The sequence below is a fragment of the Durio zibethinus genome, chromosome 27, assembly GCF_047325235.1.
Source record: "Durio zibethinus cultivar Kanyao isolate XHJ-2024 chromosome 27, ASM4732523v1, whole genome shotgun sequence".
Lineage (NCBI taxonomy): Eukaryota > Viridiplantae > Streptophyta > Magnoliopsida > Malvales > Malvaceae > Durio > Durio zibethinus.
In genome coordinates, this window is record NC_143188.1 from 775,994 (window position 1) to 794,263 (window position 18,270).

The following is an 18,270-nucleotide window of genomic DNA, read 5'->3' on the forward strand; positions in this document are numbered from 1 at the left end:
CTAACTTGTCTTAGTATTTAATTTAAGGACGAAACTTACGTAAATTTTTTTAATTTAATGTAAAAATTAATAATATATAAAAATTTATTATTAAAAATATTATTTATAATTAAATTTTGACTAATTTTTATTTAATTGTAAAAAGTTTATCAATATTTTTATTAAAAATATTTATTAATATATATATTTATTAAATTTTTTTAAAATTTTACACACTTAATTAATATAATAAAATCTTTTAATCTATCCATTTTAATTTTTAATTTTCATTTTAATTTAATCATTTTTAATAAAAAATTTTATTAATTTCACCTGAAAATTTTTATATAATTTTTTTAATTTAAACCCATTACCAAATTTCCATTTCATTATTTGTGTCAAAATTATGTTTGGATTTACATTTTAATTAATTATTTTAAAAAATAATATTTAATAAATTATAATATTTATAAAATTATATTTATTTTTTAAAAATAATTTTTTAAAAAAATTTAAAAATAAATAAATTATTCAATCTTTTAAATTAAAATAAAATATATCATATTTAACAACTTAAAAAAATAATTATAAATTATATATTTAAAATAACCTCAATAAATTATCCACAAAACTCAAAATTAAAATATGAGTATAAAAATACTCTACCTTAATAACTAATTGGACTAACCCTAAAAAATTCCTTCCTTTGTTTGCAAGTTACATTAAGTATGTTCTGTGACTCCTTTTGTAAGGATATTATTTTATTCTCTTTTTTATTATATTTTCATGACATCATCGTATTCATAGACAACTTTATAGTATTGTTGGGCGATGAGACAATAATTGGGTAAACTTATAAAATTAATTTCTGCTGTCCAAATTTGATGTCTAATGCTGAAGTTAGATGGATTAAAATAAGGTTAAGATCTCCCAATCTGCTTCAAATATTGGTATTTTGGGAAATTAAAAATAAATGTTTGGCCCTAAACAAGTATGGGTTCTCATTGGACCATTGAACAGGAAAAGAAAGCACGAGGAAAGCAAACTGAAGTTTCCCTCTCAACCCCTTTTAACAGCTTAAGAATATATAAATTATTTAATTTTTTAAATTAAGATATATCATATCGTATTTAATAGCATAAAAAAATAAATATCATTATATCTTTGAGATAATTTTAATAAGAAATTATTAATTAAATTTAAATTTATTATATCAAAAAAAATTATATTTATTATTTTAGAGATCATAATGAATTGAAATAGGACAAATTTTTGTTCGCCTTAAATTTAACTTAACTTTTATACTTGTAATACCTAAACCCAATCCAATGATTTTTTTTTTTTTACATATTGACTCGACCTGATTTAATATTGTATAAAATTGTATTTGATCTGAAATTAATAAAATATTATTTTTAATATAAATATAATATTAAATAAAAATATTTAATTATATTTAATTAAAAATAACTAAATATATTAAATTGGATCGGAATGAGTTTACTTAAAATTTGATCGGATTTTTTTTTTAAATTATCTTATAATTAAAAAAAAAAAAAAAGCATAAGAGGTCGAACTCGTTGAGGATGAGTTGGGCCGTCATTCGTATACTAATTGAATCAATTTTTTATTGGTAATTAAAAAACTCTATCACACATTATTAATTGAGTAAAAACAAAAATTAAATGGGTAATTCTGAAAACCAATTCTGTTTAAATTATTCATAGCTATGTGCTGTTTTTATACATGCATGGACAAGAAATTTTGGAAAAGCTTCAGTCTTGCAATTATTCATACCATTCTGAGGCACTGTCCAACAACAATCACAATTGCATTTTTTTTTTTTTTTATGAATCACAATTGCATTATGAACATTGATGAGACTCTGATTTTTTTATAGCTTTGAGTGGCACATGGCAGCGGTGGCCCATTTCAAGCCCAATCTGGTGTGCAATTTCTAGCAGTCCGAAGGTCCAACCCACCAATAAAACATTAGACAGAGATGCAAGCAATTTGTTTTTGGGTAAAAATAATAAAAAAAACCTTTGAATTTCATCAATCTTTTTAGATAAATTCTTATATTTTTATTGTATCTAAATAATTTTTTTTTAAGTTATATTCAAATAAACTTTTATTTCAAGCAAATGATAAATTTATGTTAAAAATTTATTTAAATACAAATTAAAGATTAAAATTTTATTTGAACATAAATTAAAAATAAAAATTTGTTCGAGTGTAATAAAAATTAAAAAAAAATATTTAAATAAAACGATATAATTCAAGAAATTTTTTATTATTTTAACCTTAATCTTTTAAACAAGACATGCAATAATTGAAGTTGAAAAGCCCATAATTATCCATAAAGATTTTTTTATTAAATTATAAAGATATTACCCAAAAGTTTTTTGAGTATATGATTCAGGTTGGTTAGGATTTAATAATCAATGAAGTCACTTGCATTATCCTCCTTGTCCCCTCTCTTCTTTTGTGAAAACAACTTTACCCCTTACAATAATTATATAGGGAGTCAAATATCAACAGTTACCTAAATTTAGGTTCAATGTTGAAAGAAACATGCTACCATGACAGTTACCCTTACAAGAAATTGAGTCATAAATGATGTCACAATATATATAGCATGATTTTAATTTGCTTTTAGAATAAAAAAAAATTAAAACTATCTTGAAATTTGAAGTGAATGGAATAGTGTACATGCATGTGTAATGGATTTATATTTTTAACTCGAAAGATATGTTTATTAGATGGAGAAAATCTAATGATTTATAAGATCAAAACTATTATTTTCTCTAATAAACATAGGATTCGTTACATTCTCTATTATCTAATTGTATAACGCTCTATTATCAATTCTCTTATCGATACAAGATTCGTGGCACATGTGTATATATATATATATGTTATTTATGTCAAAATAAGGGTAGCAAGAATCATACTTATCGGAATAGAATTAGGAACCCTAATTAAGATAGGGCAACAAGAATATGGAGCATGGCCCGAAAAGAGGAGACAGATTAAGCATGCCTAAGCTTTTAAAATTTCTTTTTAGTTTATGTTAAGTTGCTGCTCTTTGTATCCATCAACTCGGATGCTATCAAAGCAGTTATCTTCTTTCTTGTTATTCAATTTGGCATAAAATGAATAAGCATGAGTTCTTCTTTGATGGTGGGTTCCTATGTAAGCCTATCCACTTTCAAATCAATGGACGAAATTTGAAAAAAAAAAAAAAAACCATTTTTGAACTGTTGACACTTATGAATGAAATGTTTACAATATTGAAAAAAGAAAACGATAGGTTAAGAATCATATAACACTTATTAACGATGGAAGTCAACTAAAGGATAATATTTCTTTTCATTCCTATTGAAAAATCCAATTCTTTTTTTTTTCAACATTACTATACAATTTTAATTTAAAATTATATTTTAACATGATTCTTTTTTTTATCTTTCATACAGTCGACTATCAATTCCAAAATTAAGAGATATAAAGGTTAATTTATTCTTGTTGTTTTACACAGTCTTAGCTTTCTGTATGAAGTTCACATGCATGCACTATGTAATACATTTTGATAGTAAATGGTAACCAAAGGGAAGAATTAGAACAGTTATTAACCCAACAATAACTTGTAAGGGAAAATAATCCTTAAAAATTGTTTTTATTTCTAAAATCAAAGAATATTCTTTGGAAATCTTTTACAAATTTGTATAGCATCAGATATTTATTTATAGTTAATCAAACCAGAAGAAACCTATTATAATTGGATGTTAGCTGAGCTGAGTTTTCAATGTCTTTTTCGGAATGAAACCTCTAGAAAATGACATGGGTGGAATAAATTAGGGTTCATATACACAAAACTAACAGTCACGCTTTATCGATAGAGTGTTAAATTTTTACTTATAATAAGGATTAGCATTCAATTTTTAATCAACTCGAATAAAAAAAAAAGTATAGTTTGTGTGAGATTAATTTGGGATGCCATGGAAGTCCAATTATTGGGTGGGATCAGTGTGCCTATGGTGGACTGTGGGTCTTTGACACAAATTAAGGCAGACAAACAGCTCAGAGCACATATGAAAAGCTATCATTCTCTTTGTAGTTACAACTTTGACTACAACTCGCAAGTTCTATACCAAAATGAAAACAAATTCCAGCTTCTTAATTGGTTGGTCATGTCATGTTCAAACTTGAAAGCTTAATCTTGTGGAATATTATTGTATGATTATGAATCATGGAAAAGAAAAACCTAACAATTAATCAAAGATTTGTTGATTGTTGGGCAGCCCAGATCCTTCAGACTGTCCTTGGCCCATTCAAATACATCTATTTAAGGCTTATTTGTTGCTGTTTCCTTCACAAGACTCAGGGTCCACCCCTATCTGATCAGCCATAGCCCACAGCTTAGGAATATATTCTTGTAAAAAGGGCAGTGGATGGGTGGAATTCGTTACTACTTTCTAGCTAGCTCCTTGTCAAAAATCAAAATCCAATGTGTTGTTATACTGAAGATGGAAAAAGAAGCTTAAATAAACTAACCAGGATTGAATGATATCCCCTCATTTGATCAATTCTTCGAAGATGTATTGATTTTGGTAGTCAAGTGTTTTGCTAGTTATCTGGATAAAATTCTGAAAACACAAAGGAAAGAAAGAGAACGATTATCGACGAAGGCCGACGATGATTTTAGCATTTATAATTTGACATTTAAATTAGAAATTGATCTAAGAGAGAGGAGGAAAAAAGAATGGAATAAAGACTTAAAAGTTTTAAAGTTTAAGATATAATAAAAATACAAAATTATTCATATCTTTGTGATGAAAAGTTTTGGACTTAAGCTGTACAGGTCAACTTAAAAGACTAAGGTTGATCTCATAGATTCAAGCTAAGTTGATTATTGACTGCTCATTTAAAGTACGATAAATCAATATATTAAAACATTTACTCTTAAGTTGTTCAGATAATCAAACTGACGTAAACCTTAATATTTTAGATCGATTTAATATATCAACTCAACCAAAACAACTAATATATCTTTATTTGTTTATTGCCTTATATTAAGTAGAGAAAAATCTATTTTATAATTTAGACATTAAAATGCCCCTATCATCAAGCATAACCTATTTTCAATTCCTTGTCAAAATCAAGACATTGGAGTTTATATTTTGCCCATGGTTTTTTAAAAATTTCGTTTAGGCAATTATTGAGAGGTCATTTATCAACTATGAATACTCTCCTTTTCAAGGGTCATGGAAAGAATGATTGGAAAAATATTGAAAAAAAAAAAAAAACCCTAATGAATGTGCCATGTTAGTATGTTGCATAAAGATGGTAAAAAGATAGAGAAAACAAATGGGCCCAATGTTGGCAACACCTAACACAAAAGAGTTGAAATAGAATACAAGAGACATCATGAGGCTCAATTCAAGCTTTTAGCTTTTATGTTGTCACATTCCCCCCCTAATTCACTGCCAGAAAACACATAGGAGTAAAATAAATGGCCAAGCCTTGGGGTGAGACAAGTTAAAGCCTGCCCACTTGAGGACATAATCATTTTGTGGTAGAAAACTCAGCAGCACTCCCCCTTTTTGCTACTCAAAAAGTAAGTCTAACAAGATAATAATTACCAAGTACTACCCAATTTGAGAAATTCTTTGTTTGACAAAACAAAGCTACAACAAAGAGTCTTTTCCTAAGCAATTAAGAATAGAAGTTAAACCCAATGGGCCCATTATAAAAGCAACAGAGGCTGCCTCAGTAGAAATGAGCTATGCCATTACTCTCACCTTCACTCAAAATACTAACCTGATTTGTGGGTTTTTCTCCTCAGTTTGCGGTATGTTTGGGTTGAATTGTTATTTCAAAACCATGTATGTTGAGTCAATTGAGGTCCATGTGAAGTCTACACTTTGCTTAATCTACATATACCTTCATATATGTTTTCAAATTGCATGTTAGATTATCATCATAGTTGGGGACAGATGTTGATATTCTCTTCAGGTATGTCTGACATAATTTATTCTTTTTTTTTTCGCAAGTAATTGAAGTGATGCAAGGAAACAGCCTCTTGTAAATGTAAAAAAGTAAATGTAAAATTGCGTACAATAGATATTTTCTGGAATCCCATGCATAACGAGAGCATTTTATGCGCTGGCTGCCCTTTACAAGTAATTGAAGTGATAGGTTTGGTAAACCAAGACATTATTCGAGCCAACCTGCCTACAAAAGTTATTTGATCATGATGATGCTGACATATTTCCAATGAAGTAAAGGAATCTCTTATGTGAAGTTGAAATGTGAAAAAAAACAGTAGTAAACCTAGCTATTGCCTCCTCTGATCCCATTTCAAACTCTGGTGGTTGTATCAATGTGTTGTATAATTCATCCTACCCCAAATTGCTTGTTACCATTTAGGTTTTGTGTGAAATGAAATGTTTATTTTGAGTTTCCAAAGTCTAATCCACATCAATTGGGACAATCCCAATTTGGCAAGGAAGGAGCTTCCTTTCTAATCCACATCCTAATTCTTGAACGTAGCTCATATATTAATTATCAAGGGAATTGTAAGAGTTGTGGGAGTTAAAGACACATTATCCAAACATATATTTGTGTGGTAGATGGCTGAGTGCACAGTTGAAATTACTTTGGATTCCTTTGAAGTCTTGACCAAGAATATTATATAGAACACTTAGTTTAAGATTTCTCAAATAAGCATTTGCATAAAAATATGTATTAAAAATAGCATCTATATTCCCAAGAGTTCTCCTTCTTAATCAAGACAAGTTGTCTGAAAGTAGTACTGCCCTCTCTGTCAAAGTGGGTTTTCTCAAGTATATGTTTCTTTATGCGTTTTGTACTGATCATCAATTCATCATCACTCATCAGCAATGTTACAAAATGAGTTTTAACTGTCGTTGGGCTTATATGCCAAATTGGGTACTTCAATCTTTCACTTATATCCCACTTGTCTTGCATTAAAGAAGAAAGTAAATCAAACTGATACATGGGCATGAAATTAAGGAAATTAATCAGCTTTTGTGTGAATAAATTTCTTTGGAGAGAGACAGAGAAGAAGATAGATGAGAAAAGCTCCAATAATACAGTGGATATATATATATATATATATATACGTTAGTGTGTTGTACATTAATTAATTCATTAACATTAGAGCAGTCAGTCACGAGGAGAAACTCTTACACGCAACAGATCAGAGAGAATATTTGTTCTCTCACTTGTTAGCCGAACATCATATAAAACAACGAAACTGATGCCATGGAAAGCATATTTCTGCACATATAATAACAATCGACAATGATGGCCTTAACAGAATATGAAACTGAAAGCTTTTACTGTTTAACAAAAATACGAAAACAAATGCTTCCATTCAACCACTATACTGTTATTACAAGCAAACTCTACCTCAAAACATGGATTTCACCACCGTTTCTTTCCTAAATTTTACATGTTATCAGGATGGAAAAGCAAACCAGGATAGGATTTTGATCAGGGACAAGTTTTTTGAGGAGAGATGGCTAATTCAAACAGCTCAGGAGGGATAGACAGGGAAGGAGAAGAAGAGTTGGACAGGAATGGGGAAGAAGAATAGGCAAACTCTATATCAGAATGTTGTAATATACAGTTCACAAAGAAAACAAGAACAAAAGGAAGAAACACTGGACGGGGTCTTACAAGGTCAAGAAAAGGTCTTACAAGGTCAAGAAGACAAAAAAAAAAAAGAAGAATGATGATGTAAAAATAAAAATAAAAAGCTCAGGTAGGATAGCACCAGATTAAGATGAACAAGCATCTGTTGGATGGTAGCTGCCGGCACCAAATTGGAATCCACCAATAATTTCATTCCTCAACAGTACTTGCTTGCCCTTGATGATCATACTCCCATGCATCAGTACTAGGGAACCTGCATGACATACATGACAAGAATACAGATGGAATGAATAGGGATTGATTAAAGGCAAATTGGATCAATTCTTTGTAAATACATATGAACTCGGCAGATTTAAGACAATCAGCTGCAACAAAAAAGAAGAAGAGCTTGACAGTGGGAGAAATTTCTTTTTTTTTTTTTGTTTAAAAAAATCGTTTTAATTCAATCATGAAATGTTTGAACCAGCTGAAAGTGCAAAAGAACATGTAGCATAGGCTTTTATGAACATGTGAAGAAATAAATAATAATGACAGCACAGAGAAAAAAGATCAGAGCTTTGACACTATGAAAAGTCTTTTTTCATACCCTGTGGAAGCTTGTGCTTTGCTTTCTCCTGTGAAAGCTTTTCTTTTTCCTCCATATTTTCTAGAGAATGACAGCTAATGAGAATTATAAGCACAGGGAAAGGTGAAGACTCTTTGTAAGAGAAAAGTGAGAGATGGGGTTAGGCTTATAAAGCCAGAGAGGTGACTCAGACAGCGAGGAAAAGGGAGAGATTTCAGGGCAGCCCATGGACCTGAAAGCAACTTGTCCAGGCCCAAAGGAAAAAAAAAAAAAGGAATTTGGTTCAATTAAATACATGTTTAGACTAATGAGACTGTGTATGTTTGATTTGCGTGGTCTTAGTTGTACAAAAAAAAGGTGTTTTTGAAATATTAAAACTTTTCATAGAATAGATTATATATACTTAACAATTACATAAATTTTGTCATAGTTTAAATTTTATACATTATTAATAAATTGAATAATATCATCTTATTAATAAATAAATATAAATTTGTATTAAATCCTTAAGAGAAATATACAAAATTTTAATTTGTTTTAAAATTTTTTCATTAATGAGTTAAATATCATCTGATTCGTTAACAATATATAGAATCTATATGCATTAAATATAAACTTCTTTTATACACATACTTATAACATAGTGACTAAATTTTAAAAAAATAAAAAAAAAGTTGCATTGATGTATAATTTAATTATGTGAATGAAATATATGTATATAGCATTGTCTTATGCATCTTAATCATTATATTAAAACTTTTCTTTCTTATATATTTCTATCAAACAAAACCTTAATAAAAATTAACGTACATTTGATTTTTTTTTTGAAAGAGTGGAGTTTATTGAACATTAATTTTCTAAAGCTCAAACCACAACATATGATCACTTGTTGAAGGGCACCCTAATTTATAGGGGAATATACATAGAACCTCAAGGTGAAAAGGGCATGTGAATAGAATTGATAATTTCAAATATAATATAGTAATATAACATAAAATCGATACGAATAAAATGATTTAAAATTTTTAAAAAAATTATAAATAAATTTAATAAAATTAAAAATACATATTTTATATTTTCTTGTAAACACAAATTATAATATATAATTTTCATATAAAATATGACATGAATATATTAATTATTAATATTTTATACGATATAAATATATAAATTATCAAATTTACATGTGAGCGAAAGAGATGTTAGCATCACAGTCTCCTAAGATATGGTCAAAATAATGCGAAATTAATCACCTTCCCCAATTCCTTGGCTTCCGTTCTTTATTAATTAATACTGTATTTTTGGCATGGATCGATCCTCTCCATTTCCTCACTTTCTAGCATATCCTTGCACAGTCAACACTAAATCATACACAAACTTAAAATTCTTATTAATTTCATGGCCCAAAACAATACTGTTAGCAGTATCTTATTGTTAACAAAACCTGAGAAGAAACCCCCGAAAGTTTCCAGTCCCACCATGGCCAATGTTACTTCAATAAATATATATTAATTTCCTCGTTTACTTTTGGGTTTTTCTTTTACAATAGCCATGAATCTTCTGTTGTCAGGTGATAGCATTTGAATAACCGGTGACATTAATGGTTAATGAATTCTTGTTTGGCTTATGGCTTTGACTGAAATTTTGTGTTTACAAAAACAAAGGTGAGTGCCATATAATTACACCCAGTAAGCCAAATTTAAGTATGAAATATTAGGCGGCCATGCAAGAGGGCAGCGGCAAGCTGATCACATCTTCCACTATTAACGCTTAGGAAATTCTTATTATGTGGTCGTTACTATTTCTTCACAAAATTGATTTATCATGTGATCATTATCTTTTCTTCACAAAATTGATTTATTTGAGTGTATAACACCAATGCATACATACCTAATAATTTTTACTTTTCTATCCTATGTGAGATTAATATACCCTATCTACTTTCTTTGAGTGCTTTGTGTAACATTATGATATGTATTTGTCAATTGATCCTTACGGCTGCTGCTTACTTCCATTCCCTGCTCATTTCCTGACTCAAGGGAAGGCCATTCCAGTTGCGGTCCAGCTCTAGCTATAGCCCCTTTTGGCCCCTTCCCCATATCATGCCCGTACCATTGCTTCGCTCTAGAGTCTAGCCATAATCCATATATGCATGTAACGTTAAATTGATATTTATTGGAATCCCTTCCCGTTCTATATTGGAGTAAAGGCTTTTAAAATACATGGAATCAAAGGTTTGAAAAAGATCAGTACCATATTATTGCCGTACTCTAATGCTGTCTACTAGACTATGTATTAGCCACGATCGATCCTAAACCAGGATCGCAATATATAAAAGAAAATAAAGAAAAAAAGAGAGTTTTTAACCGTCGATGTAAATAAAAATGATAACGATTCGAATTAAATCGAATTTAATTTAATTTTTTTGAATAAAACATAATATTATAAATTTTTAAAATTTAATTTGAATTTGAATCAAATTTATTTGAACCGAATTTTATTGGTTTAATTTGGTTTATTGATTTTAAAATTTTATTTTTTTATTTTTTATATATTATTTTAATATATTTTAATAAATTTATAAAAAATAATTATTTTTATTTTATAAAAATTTTAAAAAATATATAATTAAGTTTGATTTTTTTTTGTTTTTTACCTCTAAATCTAAAATTTGATTTAAACTTAATATATATATATTTAATATTCGAATTGGATATAAATTAAATAAATAAATAAAATTTAAATTGAATTAAACACTATATAATTTCGATTTAATTTTAATTTTTTCGATTTTTTTCTCGTAAGGTTAGAATCAAGCCCTTTTCGCCATGAAATATCGTGTAAAAGTAGATATATAGAATCATTGAATTACCATTGGACTTGAAGCTGTTGCACTAGCAGCTACCAGCAAATTGTTTTGCCTGTAGCAGATTGGGGAAGTTGATGTGACATATGAGACCCAGAATAAGAAAAACCACGTTTGGACAAGGAATCACTGAAATACTAGGAGACATCCACTACTTGGAAATAAATCATTAGAGGATGCAAACCATGCATGCAGCTACTACTGCTACTGAATGATCAAAGCTTCAAAGCAGTACTCGTTTGGTGCTGGAGTGACTTTGACAATAAAACTTCGTAACCATATCAGGAAACCAATAATGTTGAAGATAGGGATAAAGGATGGTGTTTGTGATTTGAATTCCATCGGTACATGTCTCAAAGAAAAAAAAAAATTCCCTCTGCATGTGAATCCAAAATGGAGCTGTGCTGTTCTGTTCTGGTCTTTTGGAGAGGCCCGTTTGGTAGAAGAAAGGGAACAAAACCCTGCAAAGATTCTTGCAGACAAAATAGTGATTATTTTCTTCTTGAAAAATCTTGGTGCTTGGTTGGTCCACCTACAGTTTTCCAGGTAAAATGGTGACAGCCCATTTCTTTTCTTTTATATTTTTAGTCACTTCCCTAACCCACTTCTCTAACCCAATTTCCCTGTCATTTACAAAGAAGAAAAACAGATGCAATTTTAAATTTGGAAGTGCCAAATCGATGGAAGCAAAAGCCTCAAGAGTTTTCTGGCTCAAAGCGTGAAAAATGAGAAATTATCTGATTCTGAAACTGGGAAGAAAAAAAAAAGGCCCACAAAAATTCACTCATTTAATTTTGCAGATTTTCATTGTAATTAGGAACACACCCAATTAATTGGCTATTATCCACTTGAATAAAATTTATATGAAATTTTATCGGTAAAATTTGTAAAATTTTTTATTATAAATAAGTAAATAAAAAATTTAAATTAATATATTGATAAAATTTAATGTGAATATTAATATTATGTAAAATAATATTAAAAATATTGTTTATAATTTAAATTTAATTGATATTTATTTTACCATAAAAATTTTATTAATATTTTATTAAAAATATCTATTTAATAAATATATCAAAATTTATTAAAAAATTTTAAATTTTATACATTTGATTTATATAATGAAAATTTTTAATTTATTAATTTATTAATTTTAATTTTTAATTTTAATTTTTTGTTTATTCATTTTTCATAAAAATTTTGTAACCTTTACCTATAAAAGTTGGTGTAAATCTCTTCCTATCCGCTTTACATGCTGACAAAAACACTCATTCAAAATACTTGGCGCATCACCTGTTTGAGGTTGACTATGGTAAAAAACAAATGAACTAGTTGCTGAAAGCTGATCGTGGACCATTCACTGCTTCCTAGACATAACCCTTTATTTATTTATTAAAAAAAATTATATGCATAAATTTTTTTTAAATTCGTAATTTTTAAAGGTTTATGTGGGCCACCTTGGGTGCAGATAGATGGCTATGTTGGTCCAGCCTGGTCCATCTGGGGCCAATGGTCTCATCAATAATGTTGTAATCCCAATCCCCATCAACGTGGTAGGCTTGTGGGTTTTAATGTCTTATTTGGGCTGGACCCATTCTTTTACCTTTCACCATGTATTATCTTTTAATAAATAATTTAATAAAGATCACATTATTGTTAAATTAATTATTAAAATATAAATATTTTATTAAAAGATCACATTAGTGTTAACTTTTTTTTTTTCAGTGTACCAAAAAAACCATATTGTCAACTATTAGTTATATTTTAGCCAATAACATTCAAATGGTGGAAAATATGATAATAATAATTTTTTTTTCATTTATCAATAAAATCATATTGAAAACAATCTTGAATTTTTTTGTCTTCAAAAATATTAATTTAAATTATCTACTCACACCAAGAATATAAAATAAAGTAACAAAAATTCTATAATTAAACTAAAATAAACTTTTCATAGTTATATTTACTTATTTAGGAAGTAAGGGTTGAAATTTGAAGGTGAAACATATACACGGAATATATTCAAGTTTAAATTTAAATTTAATTAGAGGATAATGATTTATATTAAATTAGATTATTTTTTTATAATACATAAAATTAAGAATTTATAAATTTTGATATGATCAGATTTGAATCGAATTTTATTAATTTAGTTCGATTAAATGATTTTTAAATTTTAAATTTTTTATATATTATTTTAATATAATTTCTATTATATTTAAATAAATTTAAGTATAAAATAATTATTTTTTATTTTATAAAATTTTAAATATATAAATTAATAAAAATATATAATTTAATTTGATTTTTTTTATTTTTTATTTTTTAATTTAAAATTTAATACGAATTTAATATATATATATATATATATATTCAATATCTAAATTTAATTTAAATAGAATAAAAAATAGATTTTTTTTTACCCTAAGTCCAACTGCCCACTTATCGCTGGCCTAATATAATTATAATAAAACACTAGCCATTTATCAGGCTGGGCCGGACTTCTAATCCCTGTGATTTAACGCGCCACCGGGTTCGGCGGTTCCTGTCAATTATATGAGGATGGTACCAGAAGCATCAACTTTACCCACGCTCCATCAGAAGCGAAAGTTTCACTTCGCTTGAAAACGAACCGCGCAAATACAGAAATACAGCTTGCGTGCACGCCACCCACCTTCTGTGGTTTAAGGCTAAGAACGGATTCCGTTACATCCATGTCCGAACTATGCCACGTGGACGCATCTCGTTTTTCCAAGTCACCATCCGTGTCTTAATGATAACAAACCGCTCGATCTCGAAGTCCCAACTCTCACGCTTATCATAAAACAGTCTTTCAATCTCAAAATTCAAACAAAAGCAAAAATGGCGTTGACAGCGCTGTTTTGGTCGGCGACGAAGCTCGCCGGAATAATTGTGACATTGTCCATCGCAGCCAACGCTTTCTCTTTCTCGCGTTACAGGAAAAAGAATCTCCGACGGTTCAAATCTCCAATCGACGAATCCTCTGATACGCTTGCTGATTTCAATGTCAACGGTAACACTCAATCAGACCCAAAATTTCTTTTTATTTAGCGTTCGAGATGGATTTGACGATTTAGAGTGAAGCTAGCTGGTTATTTTTATGTGTTCAGGTGAGGAGGAAAATGGGTTTTTCTTTGGATTAGCAACAGCGCCAGCACATGTTGAAGACAGGCTCAACGATGCTTGGCTACAGTTTGCTGAAGAAAATCCTTGTCATAAATCAGAAACAAGAGATGATCCAGCGCAAGCTGATGCAGTGATTGGTGGTGCTGTTGCTGCTGATGGTAGCTCTCATCAAGCTCCGTTAACAGGGAAACAGTCTAACAAAAAGAAGAAGCCTCTTAAGGTTGCCATGGAAGCCATGATAAGAGGGTTACAGAAGTTTGTAGAGGAGGAGGAGGTTGAAGAGCCTGCATCGAATGACGAATGCCATCATAATGTAGCTGCATGGCACAATGCTCCTCACCCGTAAGCCTTATTATGTAATTTGATGCCTTTAGTTACAAGAAGGGTCCTTGGTGCATAAAATGTGTCTCTTACTCCTCTCTGGTTTTGTACAACTTGAGAAACGGATTGCTTTAATCGGTTTCAGGGAGGAAAGATTAAGATTTTGGTCTGATCCTGACACAGAATTGAAATTGGCTAAAGATACTGGCATCAGTATCTTTCGAATGGGAATAGACTGGAGTCGAATCATGCCACAGGAGCCAGTTAATGGGATTAAGGATGCTGTAAGTATGATGCTACTTTACCATATGCTTTAATGCTTGTCATCTGTTTTGTTTCCATTTTTCATAATATAGACAACAGAAATTACAAATGGTATGATATTTTAACCAAGTCAAGTTGATGCCTTTCTGACTGACTCCGGATCTGATTTTGGTTTGGTCTGCAATTGAAATATGTTTCTATGTCCATGGGAATGACTGCAGAATGTTTCACTACAAATCTGAAAGTGACAGCTAAAATGCTTGACCATAGCTCAAATATACCCAATTTATCTCTCTCTCTCTCATATGCATGTTCACACCATACGTAGTGTTGTCCATTTTAATCTACAATAACTGTTAAGGGATCCTTGAGTTCAGTAAGTAAAAGAGAAACAAGTTGGAGGGTATTTATAAGGCTATCATACTTGTGACAAAAGAGGGGAACAATCCTCCTGCCTGTTAAAAGTATTTGTTTGTTGGATGCTTTTTGGTCAAATTTTAGACGCCTATATGACTTCCAAGTTTCCTTGTTTTTCCTATATTCAACTTAAATGAATCCATATTTAGTTAGGCCATATGGCGTTGCTTTTTAGGTCAATTATGCCGCATTAGAGCGATATAAATGGATCATCAGCAGGGTTCGCTCTTATGGAATGAAGGTGATGCTCACACTGTTTCATCACTCACTGCCCCCATGGGCTGGTGATTATGGTGGATGGAAGCTGGAGAAGACAGTTGATTACTTCATAGAGTTTACCAAGTAAGTCTTCCATTAAGTAGTAGTTTCTGTTTTATACTTTTGCATCTCTGATTTCAGTAATCATACTTTTCTTAATGCAATCAAGGTTGAGCTGATTTCAGTATTCTCATCTGTCCGTTGCATAAGCCAAAAGAGAAAGCTTTATAAACAAATTTTACTGTCTTTTGCTTTAGGTATTAAAAGAAAGGTAAATTTATGGAGTTAAAAACTTACAGTTACTAGGTGTGAAAGTGGTAAGAATTCAACATTCAATTGCTGCTCTTAACTGAACTTTAACTCAAATTATGAGACAGAAAGATAAGGCTGCTTTTAAGAATGTCTGGTTTTTGTATGTCCTACCAGTTTCATAACTCCTTTTTTTGTGTGCATATCATGCAGGCTTGTTGTCAATGGCGTATCAGATATGGTTGACTATTGGATAACATTTAATGAGCCTCATGTCTTCTGCATGCTTACTTATTGTGCGGGTGCTTGGCCTGGTGGTCATCCTGATATGCTGGAGGCTGCCACTTCTGCTCTACCAACTGGTGTTTTTAGACAGGCCATGCATTGGATGGCTATTGCACATTCAAAGGCCTATGACTATATCCATGAAAAAAGGTTTCTCTTCCTTATGAAGACTCTGAATAATAGGAATTTTTATCAAAGAATTTCACATATTTCTAACAAGTTGGATTAGTGGGTATTTGAAGATCAGAAAACATAGATATACATGTCCTCACACATTTGACAAATTTTCTATATTTATAATTGCTGTTTCAAATTTATAACATTCCAATACTATTTCTTTCAGCAGCTCATTATCAAACACAGTGGTTGGTGTAGCACATAATGTATCATTTACGCGGCCATATGGTCTCTTTGATGTTGCTGCTGTTACATTGGCCAATTCTCTCACTCTTTTTCCATATGTGGATAGCATATGCGACAAGCTGGATTTTATAGGCATAAACTACTATGGACAGGTTCTTCTTCTTTTTCCCCATTTGACTTTTTTTAACAAAAAATTCCTGTTAACAAAACAATGTACATATAAACCTATTGACCTTATTCTTCTGATGGCCAGGAAGTGATATCTGGTGCTGGACTGAAGCTAGTAGAGACTGATGAGTACAGTGAATCAGGGCGAGGGGTTTATCCAGATGGCTTGTTTCATCTGCTAATACAATTCCATGAAAGATACAAACACCTTAAGGTTCCCTTCATCATTACAGAGAATGGGGTTTCTGATGAGACAGATGTGATCCGTAGGCCGTATCTTTTAGAACATTTGCTTGCTGTTTATGCAGCAATGATCATGGTTTGGCTGTAAACTTGACAAAATCTGGAATTTGGTTTTCTGAAATTAGTTATTTACAGAACCGAGTGCTAATCTTCTTCTGGCTTATTACAGGGTGTCCCCGTGCTCGGTTACCTTTTTTGGACTATTTCTGACAACTGGGAATGGGCTGATGGTTACGGTCCCAAGTTTGGACTTGTAGCAGTTGATCGTGTCAATGGCCTTGCTCGGATCCCACGTCCTTCATATCACCTATTTTCCAAGGTTATGTTCTTTTCCACATGAATGTTCCATCATTGGGCTTCCCAATTCAACTCTCATGTGTTTGTACTGAAACATCATAGTCCATGTTGATTTCAGGTGGTAACCACAGGCAAAATTACACGTGAAGACAGGGAAAGAGCATGGAATGAACTCCAAAATGCTGCTAAAGAGAAGCAAACAAGACCCTTCGTTCGAGCAGTTAATAAACACGGTTTGATGTATGCAGGTACTGTAGGAGCTCCTTCTTATTGTAAGTTTATATTAATCTCTTTTTCTTGACATAGATAATGGAAAAAGATTGATTCTGTCACTTGCATCCCATTTTAGGATGATCTATGATTAGCCACATCCAAAATAAATGGTGGATAAGTTGGACCTCACAGTAGAAAGACAGTAATAATGATAAGAAATTGGCATGAAAATTTTCAAGATAAGACCAAGCATAGAATGAAGTTTCTCTTTATTGGTTTGACATCTAAAGTTTAATAAAAAAAATGTAGGAGGTGTCACAACCTTAAATACATTACATGCATGGCTCTGTACTAGTCACTTGCAAATGACCTTGTGGAGGTGCAAGTTCAATTTTTGTTGTGAATTGCAAAATCTGACTTGATTCATAATTGCTGTTAATGTTTTTTTTTCCTCTAAATGTCAAAGTCCCAATAATAATGTTTATATTATTTGTTGTCATTTTGGTTTGATAGGAAGCCTTGACAAACCTACACAGCGACCTTATATTGAACGAGACTGGCGATTTGGACACTACGAGATGGAAGGTCTTCAAGACCCGTTAAGCTGCTTTTCACGATTCCTTCTCCGACTTTTCTCCTTCAAAAAGAAAAGAAAATCAAAACAAGTTGATTCTGAATTGGTTCTTGAGCCTTTGAGCTGAGTGTCTGACTGCCTGTCCATACTGATCTTTTGTTTCCTTCAACATTGCTACTAAAGTTAGGACTATTACATTTTTAAGTCAATATGTGTCAACTCTAATATTAGCTGACTGTCTTCTTTCTGTCTCGCATGCAACCCCAAACCTAGATTTTCTTTTTTTTTTTTTTTGGGTTTTGGCTTTGTCAATTTGTACAGGTGTTTTTCCCTAAGACTCGGGTTCTTGTAATAAAGTGATTTAAACATGCAACCCTTCCT

General features: G+C 30.7%; 1 protein-coding gene and 1 long non-coding RNA gene across 3 annotated transcripts; one reads left to right on the forward strand and one right to left on the reverse strand.

Annotated features, from left to right (window-relative positions):
* Positions 1 to 7,259: 7,259 nt before the first annotated feature.
* On the reverse strand, positions 7,260 to 8,382 carry LOC149510810 (uncharacterized). Its single transcript, XR_016334794.1, has 2 exons — positions 8,246 to 8,382; positions 7,260 to 7,912 (listed from the first exon to the last, which is right to left on the reverse strand). It is a non-coding gene; the product is annotated as an uncharacterized LOC149510810 (long non-coding RNA).
* A 5,512-nt stretch (positions 8,383 to 13,894) lies between these two features.
* On the forward strand, positions 13,895 to 18,262 carry LOC111279635 (beta-glucosidase-like SFR2, chloroplastic). Of its 2 annotated transcripts, none has more exons than XM_022866603.2 (10): positions 13,895 to 14,124; positions 14,222 to 14,579; positions 14,704 to 14,842; positions 15,415 to 15,581; positions 15,960 to 16,181; positions 16,375 to 16,546; positions 16,648 to 16,881; positions 16,975 to 17,124; positions 17,221 to 17,350; positions 17,829 to 18,262. In XM_022866603.2, the coding sequence occupies exons 1-10, from the start codon at positions 13,953 to 13,955 to the stop codon at positions 18,014 to 18,016; spliced, it is 1,932 nt and encodes a 643-aa protein (XP_022722338.2). In that variant the 5' UTR covers positions 13,895 to 13,952; the 3' UTR covers positions 18,017 to 18,262. The 2 variants fall into 2 exon arrangements, with proteins under 2 accessions (XP_022722338.2, XP_022722339.2); XM_022866604.2 differs by having other exon boundaries at positions 16,378 to 16,546.
* The last annotated feature ends 8 nt before the right edge of the window (positions 18,263 to 18,270 follow it).